This window comes from Schistocerca gregaria, chromosome 8, assembly GCF_023897955.1.
Source record: "Schistocerca gregaria isolate iqSchGreg1 chromosome 8, iqSchGreg1.2, whole genome shotgun sequence".
Lineage (NCBI taxonomy): Eukaryota > Metazoa > Arthropoda > Insecta > Orthoptera > Acrididae > Schistocerca > Schistocerca gregaria.
The window spans coordinates 98,085,502-98,101,955 of NC_064927.1; the positions used below are offsets into that span (position 1 = coordinate 98,085,502).

Consider the following 16,454-nt stretch of genomic DNA (forward strand, 5'->3'; position numbering starts at 1 on the left):
CCCGTATTTGGTGTGGCGATGTATGTGGACGTACTGCTGGATCAGTGTCAGGGTTTCCGTGGGAGGTGTTGGTTGGGTTGGATTTGCCTGACACGGCTGAGTCCGCAATTGGCCTGCCGTTCGTTGATGTGATATGTGGGTTCTGAGGAAGAGATAGTTGCCCTGCCCTGCCCTGCCCTGCCCTTTCTTTCGCGTTCGTGTGTGCCCCCCTTGTTGTGTAGTGTGGGTTGAACATGGTTCTTTACCGAGTGGGGGGGGAATGGGATGGACGGATCCGTTGCTGTTGCTGTCACCGTCAAGACAACGCACGCACGCACGCACGCACGCACGCACGCACCCCTGTCCTACGAGAAGGTGTGTCAACCGGGGTTTCGGTAGTCGTGTGTGTAGGGGACGGGGAGAAGCAAAGTGGAGAGTGCGGCACGGGCAGAGAGTGGAATTGGGGCGCGTTGATGTTGGGAAACATCCCCCAAGGGTTGCGGGATGATGTGGCGGTGAGAGCGGGGGGCGGGGGAGAAAAGAAAAGCGAAAAAGAACTAAGGAAGAGGAGGAGGCGTGCGTGTGCGCAGTGGCGGGGCCCCAAAGACCTGTCGTGTGGTGTCGGCCGAACGCGAGCGCGAACGCGTGTGCGGGGCAGCGTCGGCACGGAGAGAGAGAGAGAGAGAGCGAGCTGGTCTGATGGGTATTTTTTTTACCCCCTGTACTCGAAGGACCGGATCTGTCCTTGATCCCTGCCTTCTGTCTGATTATGTTGGGTAACAAAATGATGGGATGATAGGGTCTCTTGGGTGTGTGTAGATGTTTGTTGTTTGAGTGAGTGTTATGGTGTTTGTATTTTATTTTTGTTTATCATGGTATGTTGTAGTTTGTGGTGTTTTGTCGTGATGGGAAATGTCGTTCTTGGGTCGGGTGGATTTTGTCCCAGATTTCTGATGAGTGGGTGGTTCGAATCCGTGGTTTGGTGGAAAAAAAAAAAAAAAAAAAACTTTATGGATTTTTCTTTGGATGATTTCCGGGATTTTGAGTTTGTTATGGTTTGTGTATATGTCTCGGTTTGTCTGGTACCGGCCGGCATCAGCAGCAATTCTGAAGTATTTGTTGTGCACCCTTTTTTTTTACTCTTGTTATGTTGGTGTCTGCGGCCATTGACCAGATTTTCAGAGCCGTAAGTGATGGCTGGTTCCTATGACGGTTTTGAAGATTTTCTTTTTGGCGCGCATATTTATTCTGTTTCCTTTGATGATTGGGTACAGTCTGAATATTGCTGCTGCAGCCTTGTTACAAACGTGTGTAACATGGTCTCTAAATGTCAACCTCTTGTCCAGCTTGATGCCTAGATACTTTATTGTGCCTGACCATGGAAGATTGTTATTTCTGAGGCGTATATGCAGGTTAGGAGGTATTCTTTTTGAATGTGAATCGTATTGTATTGCTTGGGTTTTCTCCGCGTTTATTGTTGTTTTTTTTTTTTTTTTGGTTTGCCCATTTCTGGATGGATTGTAGGTGTTGCTCTATTTTTGTGACTCTATATTGCAGGTTAGAACTGCTGCGGTAGACTGCAGTGTCGTCTGCAAATAGTGACAAGTGTCCTCCCAGCTGTTTGTTTGTGTATATTGAGTAGAGAATGGGCCCCAGCACTGAGCCTTGCGGGACTCCAGCCTCTATGGATCTAGTGTTACTTGCCGCTCCTGGTACATGGACATAGAATGCTCTGTTGCGGAGAAAAGAAGCAATAATGTGGATGGGGCAGTTGTACTGGTGGAGCTTGTAGATAAGGCGTTATCCGAATGCTTTTCCAATGTCAAGCAGGACTGCTCCAGTACTGTGTCTAATGTTTCTGGCCTGACATATGTGCTCGACTAGTCTGGTCACCTGGTGGGTGGTGCTGTGTTCTTCGCGGAATCGGAATTGTTGTGCGATGATTATGTTGTTATCCTTTAAGAATTGAATTTCTTCAGTTCAGTTTGAATGAGCTTTCCGAGGACCTTTCCAAGGAAGTTGGCCTATAGTTTTGCGGAAATAATAAGTCCTTGTTTGGCTTTGGTAATGTGATGACTCGGGCCTGTTTCCAAGTAGTTTAGTCTGAAGCAAGCATTATATATTGATGTTAGATAGATAATTGATAGTTGCTGGAGGTAGGTGATGTAGTAGTTGCGGTTTGATGGAATCTGGGCCTGATGCCTTCTTAGGATGTGTGTATGTTTGTGATGTGATAAGATACGGGGGTTTCTGCGTTTATTGGATTGTGAAAGATGTTCTGATCGGGGCACTTAGGATGCGGTTTTACCCTTCTGAGTACCATTTCCTGGTGGTCACCAGTTTCGTCATCTACCGCTTCTGGTGCTTGGAATTGCCTTTTCTAGTGAATCCGCCAGTGCTTCAGCTCGGTCTGTGGGGTCGTTCCTTCCCCATGTAGATGTAGATGTTTCGTGTTTAGTTTACGAGTTTTAAGAAATTTCCAGAATTTTTCCTGGTCCCTTTCTGCTTCTCGTAACGTTTCCTCCCACGCCTCGCTACGGTGGTTTTCGGAGCTCTCTTTTTGATCCTCCCGGCCAATTGCTCTGATTTTCGTCGGTCGGCTGGGTCCCTGTAGTTTCTGGCGCGCGCGGGCTGCGGTTGGCGCCTTTGGTGGCAACGGCCGGGGCAAGCAGCGGTGTGTGGTGTGGTGCGGGGCGGGCAGGGGCAGGGGCAGTGGCAGTGGCAGTGGTGGTTGACGGATGGCCTGGGGGCCGAAAAACGGGCCGGCCGGCGGACGGCGGACGGATGTTGAGAGAGGCGGCGCGCACGCGTCTCGCGCGGACACAGGCGCCACAGCGTTGATTGGAAGGAGGTGCGGTGCGGGGATGGGCCCAGGAAAAAAGACGGTCGTGGCCCCTGTCTTGGGTGCGTGTCGACGTCAGCACCGTCGGTGTGGTGTGGTGTGGGCAGGGAGGGGGGGAAAAGCGGGCTGCGGGCTGCGGGCTGCGGGCTGCGGAGGGAATGGTGGTGGGGAGTAGGCACACATGTGGGCGGGCGCAAAATCGGCCGGTGCCCGTAAACCGCGGCGGGATATTGGGTGGAAAAGAGGGAAATTGTAGAAAGGAAAACAAGCGGAGGGGGCGAATATGGTGGGGTGGGGGGACGGGCGGGGGCGAGGCGACAGCTTGCTTTTTCTTTTTCATTTTATTCTGTTGTAGTGTTTTTGTTTTTTTGTTTTTTTGCGTGTGTGTGGCCTCGGAGAGGCTGGTCTTGTCTGGCTTACGCTTTGGGTGCGTGTGTTGGTACTTTTTCGTTTTTTCTTGTTCTGCAGAGCAGGGGCGGGGCGGTGGGAACGGCTGGCTGGCTGTGCCCAGAGGAGGAGGAGACGCTGGCGGCGGGCCCGGCTCCTGGGGCTGCTGTTGCATGCGCTGTGCAAAGAAAGGAAGAGTGGGTTTGTTTGGCTGGTGAAGTGCATTATTTAAGTGTGGGCTTGCCGGCCTGGCTCCGATGCGCAGGTAGATAGATGCCGGCGGCGACCGCAGGCAGGCGCGTTGTGTGTACAGAGGGACGAGCCATGTGTTTTGCAAGCAGGACGTGGCGTGCCGAGTGGAGAGGAGGCGGCGGCTCGGCTCGGCTCGGTTCGGCCCGGCCCGGCCCGGCCCGGCCCGGCGGTGCCGCGCTGTTGTCGCGGACGTGAGCGCCCCCTGGCGGGCGGGTGGTTGGCGGCGGCGTGGTGGACGCGTGTGGCAGTTGTGTGCACGGGTTGCTTGGGCGAGTGAGCAGTGGCTGGCGGTGTTGGCGCGTCGTCGGGGAGGTACGTGTTGCGGCCGCGTCTGCTGCGCGCTGCGTCGTTGTGTCGACTGTGTGTGGGCGTGGGCACGTGTGCTCTGCCGAGGGCGTCGTAAGAAAGTGGGTCGCGGTGTGCGTGCGTAGCCCGTGATGATGTATTGTGCGTCGCGTCGTTGTGTGCGAAACGGATGCCGAGAGGTGTGTGGTAAGTGCGAAGCGCGAATGTGCGGCGTTTGGCGGTTTCGGTGTGTTTTCTGTTTTTGCGGCGTGAGAGTGGGGCTGGCTGGCTGGCTGGCTGGCTGGCTGTTGTTGGTTGCCTTGTGTGTGTAGGTTGATGGCGCGACGCGGAGGGGACGCCGTTTGCTGCGTGCCTTGCCTCGCGTGTGTTGGCGCGCCGTGCATGTGTTTGGGTCGTGGGGGCGGTGTTTTTGTTTGTATTTGGATTTTCACTTTTTGGCGTGTTGTGTCGTGTATGGCAAGGGCGAGAGGAGTAGTGCGGTAGTGGTAGTGCAGTAGTGTCGTTGCGGCACGGGCGTCTGGTGGGGCTGTGCGTCGTGGCGGGGAAGGTGTGTAGGTTGCGGCGATGCGGCGAGCCCAGCCCGTCGTTTGACGGTGTGCCGGGTGAGTTGCGCTGCGAATCGAGTGTGGCGGGAAGGGAGCTGCGTGGCGCCTGCGTCCGTTGGCAGCAGGGGCTGTGCTTTTGAGAGTTTGTTTGATTTCGGGACGACGACGACGACGACGACGACGACGACTGGTTGGTTGGTTGGTGGGTGGGGTGGCGTGCGCGTTTGTCGTACTGGGCGAGTCGATTGCCTGCCGGCTGGCGAAAGGTGCGCCGCCGCCCGTCTCGCGCTCTGTGTTTTTTTTTTTTCTCTCTGTGTGTGTCGGCTGCGTTTTGTTTGCGGTGCGCGCGAAAACGGTGGTGCCGAAAGTGTGCCGGCGTGGCGTTGCGACCGCGACGGCGACCGCGACGAGCCGCGGGCGCGCCATTTGGCTGGTGTTGCGTGAAGAGCGGCTGTGTACGGGTAGTGGCTGTAGCCGTACGTGTACGTGCATCCGGCCCGGCCGCCAGCCCAGCCCAGCCCAGCCCAGCCCAGCCGAGTCGGGTGAGCGGAGGCCGACACGTGGTGGTGCTCTGTGCTCTCTCGGCTCGGGGGGGTTTGTGTGTGTGCGTGCGTGTCTCGTTCGCTCTCCGGAATCTGCTTGTTCTGCTGATCCCCGCCTGTCGGCGTCGTTTATTTTTACTTATTTATTTTTTACCTGTTGTTTGTTTTTCGACGTCGTCTTGCAGTTTTGTCCTTTGCGGCGTGCCGACGACCCGCCGCGCGACCTTATGAAACCCCAAAGCGTGGCGTGGCGTGGCCGAGCCGCAGCAGCTAAGGGGGTGCGGCCGCCTCGACGCCTTAACCTCCTAACCTTCTTTAAGCCCCCCTTAACGCAGCCACCTAAAGTAACGTAACCTAACCTAAGCTCTTAGGCCAACCCCCAAGTCGCCTTAACCTAACGTACGTGACCGCAACCTTAGCTTAACGCCTACGTTAAGACGTGACGTCACGTCAACGCTTAACCTAACCCTGACGCCTTCTTAGCCTAACCTGACGTAACCTAAGGTAAGGTAACCGTTGAAAGAAAGAAACCACCTTTGTTTTGACGTTGAGGCGTGTAAGGTCGGCTGTGAGGGCAGATTCGGTGTGTCTGTAGTTGGGGCTGGCTGGTAATTTATTTTGTTTGTTTGTTTATCGTTGTTTTGTTTTCGCCTGTGGCGGGGGGGTTGGCGCTCCGTCGGCCGGTGCCATGTTGCGCAGGCGGCGATCGTAAAAAAGTAAAAAAAAAAAAAAGAAAAAAGAAAAGAAAAATGTGTTGGAAGGGCTGTGGGTGTTGGCGGGCGAGGCGAGAGGAGGAGGACGGCCCGCGGCCGTGGCCCGACGGCTGCGGGCCGATCGGGAAAACGGCGGAAGGCGATGGGGCGGCGGAGGTGCGTTTGTGCACGGCCGTCATCGCCGCACGACTCGGCTCGTGTGGCTGTGGCGCCGGCCGCGGTGGCCGGGCTGCCGCGGCGACGGTGTGGGAGTTTTGACGAAGGTTTGGCCATTGTGGCGGGTCGTCGGCTGGGGCTGTGGGGGCGGCATTTGGGCGGGGGCGGCGATTCTCGGCGGGCCGACCCAGGCTGTGGCGCGCGGTGGCTGCAGTTTGGCCGTGGTTTGCGGCGCCGCCGCGGCGACTGGTTGGCGACCGTGGTGTCGGTGTGTGTAGCCCCATCCTCGGTGGTTTGAATGGCGCGGGTGGTTGCGGCGCAGGTTGGGGGCTGCTCCGCGCAGGCTGTCGGACGTTGGGCGGTAGCAAGCGCGGGAGGCGCGGCGCGGCGGCGCGGCGGCGCGCCGAGTGGCGGCCGCTCTCTCGGCCGTCCGCGCCCGCCCGCGACACTGGCTGGGCCAGGCGCGTGCGCGGCTATTCTCTGCTGCGCGCCCCTCGCTGTTGTGCGTCGTCGAAGGAGAGAAGGAAGCGAAACCAAGGGGAAAAAAGAAAAGAGAACAAGCAAAAGATGGCAGACCAGGCGGCTACGAACGAGACTGCCGCGGCACCCGCCGCCACCGGCACTACGAAGAAGGCCAAGTCTGCGTCGTCTGCGAAGAAGCCGCGCGCCAAGCCTGCGCACCCGCGCACCTCTGAGATGGTGACGGCCGCCATCAAGAGTCTGAAGGAGCGCGGCGGGTCGTCGCTGCAGGCGATCAAGAAGTACATTGCCGCGCACTACAAGCTGGACGCGGAGAAGCTGGCGCCCTTTATCAAGAAGTACCTCAAGTCGGCCGTCGTGGCTGGCGAGCTGGTGCAGACGAAGGGGAAGGGCGCGTCGGGCTCTTTCAAGCTTGCCGGCGCCGGCGGCGGGGCGGCCGAGGGCGGCAAGGCTCGTGGTGGCGGCGGTGGTGCGAAGAAGAAGCGCGCCGCTCCGGCCAGCAAGGAGAAGAAGGGGGCCCGTGCGGCCGGCGCAAAGAAGGCTGGCGGCGTGAAGGCGGCGACCGGTCGGAAGGCGGGCGCCGCCAAGAAGGCGTCTGCGGCGTCGGCCGCTCCCGCGGGTGCGAAGAAGGCGGCTGCGGCCAAGCCGGCCAAGGCCAAGTCGCCGTCGAAGGCGAAGAAGGCCGCCAAGGTTCCGACGAAGAAGCCGAAGGCGCCGCGCCCGAAGAAGGCGACGGCGACGCCGTCGAAGGCGAAGGCTTCGCCCAAGAAGAAGAAGTAAAAAGGGCAGGGAAGGGTTGGCGGTTGACACCGTCGCCTGGTGGCCGGCGCGCAACCAGAGGCTGTCGCGCGGTCCCGGACAAAAACAAAAACGGCCCTTCTCAGGGCCATCAAAGCACGTCGGGAAGGTGTTGATTGTCGTGTCGTGGTCGGTCGGTTGCCTTGTTGTCTGTCTGTCTGTCTTGCTTGCTGGCGTTTGTTTGTTTCATGTGTGGATGGTGGTTGGATTGTGGGGTCGTTGGCGGGCGTGGGCGGCGGCGCGCGGTTGGTGTTACATAAAGTGTATTTTACTTTTATTGTTTTTACCTATTTATTTTGCGCCGCGTTTGTTTGTTTGTCTTGGTGGTGGTTTTGGAATAGTCTTTTTTGCTTTGCTTTGCTTTCCGGGCGTCACGTTTTGTGCCGTGGCCTGTGTGGGTGGCGCTATTGACGCTTGCGACTTGGTTCGGCCGGTGCGGTGCTTTTTTTTTTTTGGAAACGGCGGCGCCGGGCCGGGCCGGGGGTGGGACGACTGGACTGGAGAGTGAGTGGGGAACTAGTCGTTGCGACCGACAAAGTTTTGCTCGCGACGGAGAGACGTTAGTGGCCCTGAAAAGGGCCGTTTTGTTTGTTTGGCGGTGTGCGGGTTTAGGCGCGCTCGCCGCGGATGCGGCGCGCGAGCTGGATGTCCTTGGGCATGATGGTGACTCGCTTGGCGTGGATTGCGCACAGGTTGGTGTCTTCGAAGAGGCCGACGAGGTAGGCCTCGCTGGCCTCCTGCAGGGCCATGACTGCGGAGCTCTGGAGGCGCAGGTCGGTCTTGAAGTCCTGGGCGATCTCGCGCACTAGGCGCTGGAATGGCAGCTTGCGGATGAGCAGCTCTGTGCTCTTCTGGTAGCGCCTGATTTCTCGCAGGGCGACGGTGCCCGGCCTGTAGCGGTGGGGCTTCTTGACGCCGCCGGTGGCGGGCGCGCTCTTCCTCGCCGCCTTGGTGGCGAGCTGTTTGCGCGGCGCCTTTCCGCCGGTGGACTTGCGGGCCGTTTGCTTTGTCCGGGCCATGGCTACTGCGGATGCGGATGCGGATGCGGCGTGGAGGATATGCGTGCGCGACGGCGTCCGGTGCTGCCTTGACAACGGGCCCGCGCGCCCCGGTGCTGCGCTTATATGCCCTCGGTGCGCGGTGGTGGGGGGAGGGGAGGGCGGGCCGCGGGGCCCCAGAGTCTATATAGGGGGGCGGCGCGCGCGCTGGGCGCCACAACCGTAGCCGACTCGCTAGCGCCGGGTGAGGAGCTTGCCTTGCTTTCTGTTTTTTATATTATTGTGGTTGAGACGCTTGAAGAAGAAGAATGACAGGCCGCGGCAAGGGAGGAAAGGGGCTCGGCAAGGGTGGCGCCAAGCGGCACCGCAAGGTGTTGCGCGACAACATCCAGGGCATCACGAAGCCCGCGATCCGCCGCCTGGCGCGCAGGGGCGGCGTGAAGCGCATCTCTGGTCTGATCTACGAGGAGACGCGCGGAGTGCTGAAGGTGTTCCTGGAGAACGTGATCCGCGACGCGGTGACGTACACTGAGCACGCCAAGCGCAAGACTGTGACGGCCATGGACGTGGTGTACGCCCTGAAGAGGCAGGGGCGCACCCTGTACGGTTTCGGCGGTTAGGCGGTGTGAGACCGAAGGAAGGAAAGAGAGATTGAAAAACGGCCCTTTTCAGGGCCACCACAGTGTTCGGAAGTTGAAAAGTGCGAAAGAGTCTGTGTTGCTGGTTTTTCTTTTCCTTTTTAGTCTACTTGGCCTTTTAGTTTTGTTTGGAGTTTTTTTTGACGTGGTGTGCGGTGCGGTTGGGAGGGAAGGAAGCGTGCCCTTGCGTTGTGTGAGCTCCTTCCTTCCTTCCCCTCCCTCTTTGCTTGTATGCTTCTTGTCGGTGGATGGGCTGTGTGTTGCGGCGCGGCTGAGTGCCGAGGGGTTATTTTTGAGGTGTGTTGTTGTGCGCCACGTGTGCTGGTTAATGGTCGCGAGACTGTGCGTGCGTGGAGTGGAGTGGAGGAGGTGGCCAAGTACGTGTGTACAAGATGGCGGCGCCTGTGTGTGTAAGAAGGAAAAAAAAAAAAAAAAAAAAAAACCGTACACAGAAAGAGAGAGAGAGAGAGAGAGAGAAAAGTGGTGCGACGAACGACTGGAATTCTGCTTTGGACGTAGGTTTGTGTGGTGGCCCTGAAAAGGGCCGATTGTGTTTTGTTTTTTGAGCCGAGGCGGCAAATGGCGCGCTGCGTGCCAAGGGAGCACGCGGCGGTTGCCGATTGCGCTGTCTCTCTTTTAGGCCTTCTTCTCGGTCTTCTTTGGCAGCAGGACGGCCTGGATGTTGGGCAGGACACCTCCCTGTGCGATGGTGACGCCCGACAAGAGCTTGTTGAGCTCCTCGTCGTTGCGTATGGCGAGCTGCAGGTGGCGCGGGATGATGCGCGTCTTCTTGTTGTCGCGGGCCGCGTTTCCGGCCAGCTCGAGCACCTCAGCCGCGAGGTACTCCATGACGGCGGCGAGGTAGACGGGCGCCCCGGCGCCGACGCGCTCGGCGTAGTTTCCCTTGCGCAGGAGGCGGTGGATTCTGCCGACCGGGAACTGGAGCCCAGCCCTGCTTGAGCGGGACTTTGACTTGCCCTTGACTTTGCCTCCCTTTCCGCGTCCGGACATGGCGATGGGCTAGTTTGGAAAGAAGCGAGAAAGAAAAGCACAACGCCCCAAACGGTGCGAGCCGCAGCGAGTCGAGCAGCGGAGTGCGTGCCGGCGCCGGTCGCATACGCATATTTTGACATGCTCGGACTTTGAGCAGTCTTGTGGTGGAGGTTTGTTGTCCTTTGACATTTGCTCCAAACAAGTATGTTCTTCGTTTTTGCATTTGTCATGCACCTTACTTTTTGATTTTGGCCTAACTTTTGATGCGATTTTTAATAAACCACTGTTGTCTGTTGGTGTTTGATTGTTAATCGTTTTTTAGTGTAGGATGCACTTTGGCCTCCTGTATTTGAGATTATCGGTGGGATAATTCCCGAGGCTATTTATCAGGTCGTTTTCAGAGTGACTCGCGGTTTGGTAGAATGCTACCGCGAGTTCTCTGAATCTTTCGGTTAGTGCTTTCACTTCCGTTGCTTCGTGGGTGTCTGCAGTGGGGAAGCGCGTCCTGACATGAATTGCCCGTCTGAGTGCTCTATTTTGTACTCTCTGCAGTCTCAGCAGGTGAGATTTGGCTGCATAGCCCCAGACTGGGCAGGCATACTCAATGATAGGGCGGACAAGCGTACAGTACAGCCTTACTCCTGTAGTTGCCGCCAAGCTGCTTTCAATGTTGAGGAGGGGGTAAATGTTGTTGAGTCTGGCGCTGGTCTTCCTCCTAATGTCTTCGATGTGTGTGCGCCAAGTCAGTCTTTTGTCAAGGGTGACACCCAGGTATTTGGCCGTGGCCCTCCATGGGATGTCACGTCTGTGCAGTCTTAGTGGTCTGTTGTCACGTAGGCGGTGGGCAGGGTTTCGTTTGCCTTTTCTTTGGGTGAGCATCAATGCTTGTGTTTTCTCCCCGTTTATTGTTATTCGCCATTTCCTGGCCCAAGCTTCTGTCTGATGTAGTATGTTTTGGAGTCTCGCTGTAACCACCCTCCTATTTGTACTGACGGCGAAGAATGCCGTGTCGTCGGCGTATTGGGCTGTATGGGTCTGTGGGGCAGACGGTGTGTCGGCCGTGTATAGGTTATACAGTACTGGGCCTAGCACCGAGCCCTGTGGTACTCCGGCCCTGACGGTGCGTTTCGAGGACCTCGCAGTGTCCACTTTGACACAAAATGTGCGGTTGGCTAGGTAGCTCTTCAGGAGCTTAACGACATGGCCAGGGAAACCTAATGTGTACAATTTGTACAGTAGTCCAGTGTGCCACACACTGTCGAACGCCTTGGCTACGTCTAGCAGCACTAGACCACAGTAGCCTTTCCGGTTAAAGGCTTCTGTGGCGGCTTCGACCACTCGCATGAGTTGTTGGGGTGCTGAGTGTTGGTTGCGAAATCCGAACTGGAATTTGGGGAGCATGTTCTCTCTTTTTATGTGCCTGTCAATGTGCACTAAGAGGAGGCGCTCGTACAGCTTACTCAGCGTTGGGAGTAAGCTTATGGGGCGATGGTGCTGGGGAAAGATGGGGTCTTTTCCAGGCTTGGCGATCGCGACCACTTCCGCGTGTTTCCACTGTTTCGGGAATTTTTGTGATCGCGTGATTTCATTGAACGTTTCTGTCAGTTTTTCTATCGCTAGCTGGGGCAGGTGCTTAAGCAGTTCATTGGTGAGGAGATCGTGACCTGGGGCTTTCTTGTTGGGCAGCGATTTGATGGCTACCGCTACCTCCTCCGTTGAGAAGGTAGGTGGAACTTCATCGACGTCATCGTCTGCTGCCAGAAATGCGGTTAGTTGTCTGCGGACCATTCTTTCATGTTCGTGGTCCTGCGCCTCTGCTGGTGTGAATTGCTTCTCGAAGACGTCGGCGAGTGCGTTGGCTTTGTCTTGAGCGCTGAACACTAGTCCTCTCTCGCCGTGCAGAGGCGGCATCCTTGCGCGTCTTTTAGTGAACTGCTTAGTTGCTTGCCAAAGGCTGTTGTCCTGCACTTTGAGAGATGTAAGGCGGTTTGACCATTGCTGGTTTCTGTGCTCAGTGAGCGCGACCTTAAGTTCTCTCTGTAATCTATTGAGCAGCCTCCTGGTGTCCGGGTTTCGCGTAAGTTTCCATTCCTTCGCGGTCCTGTTTTTGTGCCTAATCTGGGCAAGCAGCTGGGGTGGCAGTCGCTGTGTGGGGGGTGGAAGGGTTGGGGGTTCTGGTGTTGCGCCCTGAGCTGCTTGGAGGACCGTGTCGGTGAAACTACTCAGCGTTTGTTCGGTGTCCTCTGTCGGGAGCGGGGTGTTGGTGAATTCTTCCATTACATGTGTTTGAAATTTTTCCCAGTCGATGCGTTTGTACGAGGTTGGGCGCTGGATTGGCGGTAGCCAGCCGCCCACGTCAATCTCGAATGTAACAGGATTGTGATCAGACGACATTCTATTTAGTGAAATCGCCGTCACGAATCCTGCGAGACCTTTGGTGATTGCTACGTCGATTACGTCCGGGTTATTCCCATTTCTGGGAAAGTGTGTGGGCTCCTCTGGGGCCCATACGTGCATGTGGTGGATGCGCGCGATGCTTTTTAATTGTCGGCCAGCTTGGTTCGTCCTCCTGGAGTTCCAGTCAGAGTGCTTGGAGTTAAGATCTCCTCCAAGTATCAGCTTGCCTCCAATTTGTCCTAATTTGACGATGTCGTCTTTAACTAACCTGTGGGTGTTGGGTTGTCGATATGCTGACACCACAGTTACCGGACCTGTGGATGTCTGTACCTCTAGTGCTACTGTTTCCAACTGTGTCATTTCTGGCGTATGAATCTGGTGGTGCGGAATCCCCCTTTTTATGTATATTGCTACCCCGCCCCCTGCAGTTGGTCGGTCTCGTCTGTAGCAGAGGTAGTTTGGTGCAGAAACTCTGATTCCCGGTTTCAGGTTGGTCTCCTGCACCATGCATATGTCTATTTCTTCTTCCGCCAGGAATTGTCTGAATTCTAGACCCTGGGGGAAGAGGCTCATGGCATTAAACGTGCATAGTTTAAAACCCTGAATTGCTGGCCTAGCCATGATGAGGTGTTGTGACACTTGTTGTCGCAGTGGGCTGCGAGGGCCTAACTGCCGATGAAATTTCGGCGGATAATTTATCGAAGTTTTTTGTCATGGTCTGCATCAGCTTGTCCATGAGCTTGATTACTTCCGTCAGGGCTTGGGAGAAGTGGTGTATTGGTGTGTCTTGTGAGTTGCTTGTTTGTGTTGTTGTTGCTGGCTTTGTTGTTTCTTCTTTGGGGGTCTGTGTGGGGGATACTGCTCTTGCATAGGATCTTGTAGCGTCCTGTGTTCGTGTGCTTGTGCCGGGTGTTTGCGTGTTTGTGTTGTCGTCTTTCTCTTTGTTTCGTGTTTTTGTTTTGGTGTCTTCTGTTTGCATGTTTTGAGTGGTGTTGGTTGGTTTTTTGGTGTTGTTTCGTGTTTGTGCTTGGTTTACGTTTTTTGTGTTTGTGATCTGCCCAGTTTGTCGGGCCTTGGCTCTTTTGTGTGCTGGACAGCCTCGGTAACTGGCCGTGTGGGCGCCGCTGCAGTTAGCGCATTTTGGCTTGTCCTGGGGTGACATTTTGCACTCCCTGGACGCGTGGCCTCCAGCGCACCGCACGCAGCGTGGCGGCATGTCGCAGTAATAATTTACGTGGCCGATCACTTGACAGTTAAAGCACTGTGGTGCTCTAGCTCTTTGTTTCAGTGGTTCGGTCGTTATTCCAAGGCCCATTAGTCGGGTCTCCTGGAACAACTTCCGATGCTGTGGTGTGTCGATTAACGTTGCACAATACAGTGGGTCTCTGTTGTTCGAGCCCTGTTTGCGCACCGACCTTACGTCGTATCCTTTCGCCGTTATGGCGTCCTTGATGTCGGCGGGGTCGGTGCGTGTGGGGAAGCCTCTTAAGACGACTTTCAAAGTCTTTTGTGCGCCTGTGGGGTACGTGTAGTGCGGTATATGGTGTTGTTTTAATGTGTTTTTTGTTGTGTTGTAGTCGTCTATCGTTTTCAGTGTGATTTTGATCTTATCACCGCCGGCAGATTTTGCGTGGAAGCGTTCGTCGCCTATGGCGGCAGTGATAAGATCGTACATTTTTTTGTATGTATCTGGATACGTGGCGACTATGGGTGGTAGTCTTTCATGTTTGGGATGTTGCGTGTTTTGTTGTGTCTTTGGTGGTGGTGGGGCTGGGGGTGTTTGCGCGTCTTCATCGAGCGCGTCGTATTTGTTGCTTGTGGCGCAGGCAGTGCCGGCCGCGGCTGGTGGCGGCTTGACCTTGGCCGTGCGCCGCGCCAGCTCGAAGGTACCGTTAGCTTCCGGCTCCTCGGCTGTGGCGGGCGCGTGCTCGGCTGCTGCGGTGACGTTTGCGTGTGCCGGCTCTGGGCTCTGGGGCGAGTTCGTGGGTGGTGCGTCTTGCGTGTCGTGTGTAGCGTCTTGTACTAGGGAGGACGTGCTAGGTTTGGGATTTTCGTTTGTTGTTACTGCTGGCGTTGACGCTTCTGCGGGAGACCCGTCCGTCACGATCGTTTCTCCCGCAGATGCGTTGCTTGGGCCTGGAGTGGCCGTCTCTGCAGCTTCGTCCGCCGTATCTGTGGTCGGGTGTGTATCAAATAGTAGGGGGAGAGGCTCTGATGTTCCGGGTTTGCGCTTGGGTGACTTCGCGCGCTTTCTTTTCTCCCTGACGAGCAGTTTGGCTGTCGTCTTTGGGAGAATTTTCCTGTCTGCTTTCCTGCCTATTTCCCTGATGAATTTGGTCTCCTGTTTTATCTGTTCCCTTTTTTGCTCCATTCTCCTCATTTCCCTACGTTTTTCTGTTCGCACGACCGCCTGCATCAGTTTTCTCTCGTCTTCTGGGTCGAGGTGTGGAAGCACATTTTGTATTAGTGGGTTGCGTAGTATGGTGCCCAGTCCCCTGTGGTCCCTCCTTTCCACTGTGAAGCTCGTCCCTGCTCTCCTGACATCGATTTCCACCGAGTCCTCCATGTCTATACGCGGTGTGGGGGCGGCAAAGTCAAGGGCTGCCAAGTGATTGCTGAGTGCGGCCTTTGTTGTCACCGTTACACGTTTCCGGCCAACACTCAGCCCTAACGCCTGACGTGCGCGGGTATACTGACCGGCGAGCAGTTCCTTGCGGATCTGGTCGTCTTCCAGGCCCTGACACGCAATTGCCCTAACTCTCGGGGGGGCAGGGAGATTCCCTGCGGCAGCTGTGGCGCTCGATCCGGCCGGAAAACCGGCCCACGGCAACAAGAAGACGCGCCTCGCGTCGCGGCAGTAGTAACTGCTACGACTCCCAAGGCGCTGCTCCAACTCGCTGGGCACAACGACGATTTGCTCAACGGCTCCCGCTGGCGCTAAAAAGCTCAGGGTGCCGCCTTGTGCAACTCTAATTTAACCCGCTGGCCCTACAAGGCCCGTTTGCGTCCTAATAAGAACACAACCGGGACACTTCTCACTCGGGGCTTACACGAGGAATTTCACCAGGTGCTCCCGCAGTGTTCCTCGCAAGCGAGGTTCCTAAGGCTTCACAGTCAGCGCGGTCGGTGGAACTAGCGTAGCATAACACGCGTGCGTTCGCACCGGCTGCTGCTCAGCGTATGCCGGCGCCGGCGGGGTGGGGGTCCTTTATGGGCTCGGGTGCGGCGGCCGGTTGCGCGCGCGCCCCATTGGTCGGCGGCCGCAGCAGGGCGAGCTGGTAAAGGTGCGGCGTCGGCGTGCGGCGGGTGCCACTGTGTGGGGAGACGCTGACTGGAGCGGAGCGCTTGACTGACTGACTGCGCGTGCCTGCCTGCCTGTTTGTTCGTGATGCCGCCCAAGACTAGCGGGAAAGCCGCCAAGAAGGCTGGCAAGGCGCAGAAGAACATTTCGAAGGGCGACAAGAAGAAGAAGCGCAAGAGGAAGGAGAGCTATGCCATCTACATCTACAAGGTGCTGAAGCAGGTGCACCCTGACACGGGCATCTCTTCGAAGGCGATGAGCATCATGAACAGCTTCGTGAACGACATTTTCGAGCGCATTGCGGCCGAGGCTTCTCGCCTGGCGCACTACAACAAGCGCTCGACCATCACGTCCCGCGAGATCCAGACCGCTGTGCGGCTCTTGCTGCCTGGCGAGCTGGCCAAGCACGCGGTGAGCGAGGGCACGAAGGCGGTGACCAAGTACACGAGCTCCAAGTAAGGAGGTGGCTCTTGGAAATGGGAGGCTCGTCCGCGGCGCGGCGAAGAAAAGAAAAAAAAACGGCCCTTTTCAGGGCCACCAAAATGCCTTTGCGGGAAGGGCGGAATTGTTGTTGTTGTTGTTGTTGTGAGCGGGTGGACGGGCGGCACAGCTGTAGCTGTAGCTTGTGGTGTGGTGCGGCGCCGGCGCCTTTGGTTTTGGTGTGACGTTGGGATACGCACTTTAGCCACAGCCGGGTCGTGGGCGTGGGTGTTTCGAGACGTGTTGGTGTTAGGGGGGCGGATCGCTGGAGTTGGCTTGTTTGATATATTTTTTTTTTTTTTGTCCCCTTTGTATGGTATGGCCGGAGGTGTGGAACGGAAAGCAAACCGCGACTGTCGGATGTCACACCGTTGGTGGCGAGGGTGAGAAACACGTTGCCGCCTACAGCTGCTTCTACGCCGAGCGGGTGCGTTAAGTTAGTTGGTTGGTTGGGCGACGTAAAAGTGGAGCGTGGAGGTGTGTGTGAACGTGAGGTGACACGCATTGCATTGTATTGTATTTGTACGCGCGAGGTGAGTTAGGAGACCACGCGCCACGACGTACGGTGCCCTCTTTCGACCTGACGTCTGACGTCTGGTTTTTGTTTGTGGAGGCGGTGTCGTCATTCTGGATGTACGTGTATTTTC

The 16,454-nt window shown here is 56.6% G+C and overlaps 1 protein-coding gene across 1 annotated transcript in view; it reads right to left on the bottom strand.

The window, feature by feature from the left end:
• Positions 1–14,592, bottom strand: part of LOC126285039 (uncharacterized) — a 38,516-nt gene extending 23,924 nt beyond the window's left edge. The window contains exon 1 of the mRNA XM_049984362.1: positions 13,442–14,592. Within this exon, the coding sequence (XP_049840319.1) occupies positions 13,442–14,592 (1,151 nt within the window). The remainder of the gene's footprint in view (positions 1–13,441) is intronic.
• Positions 14,593–16,454: the final 1,862 nt, after the last annotated feature.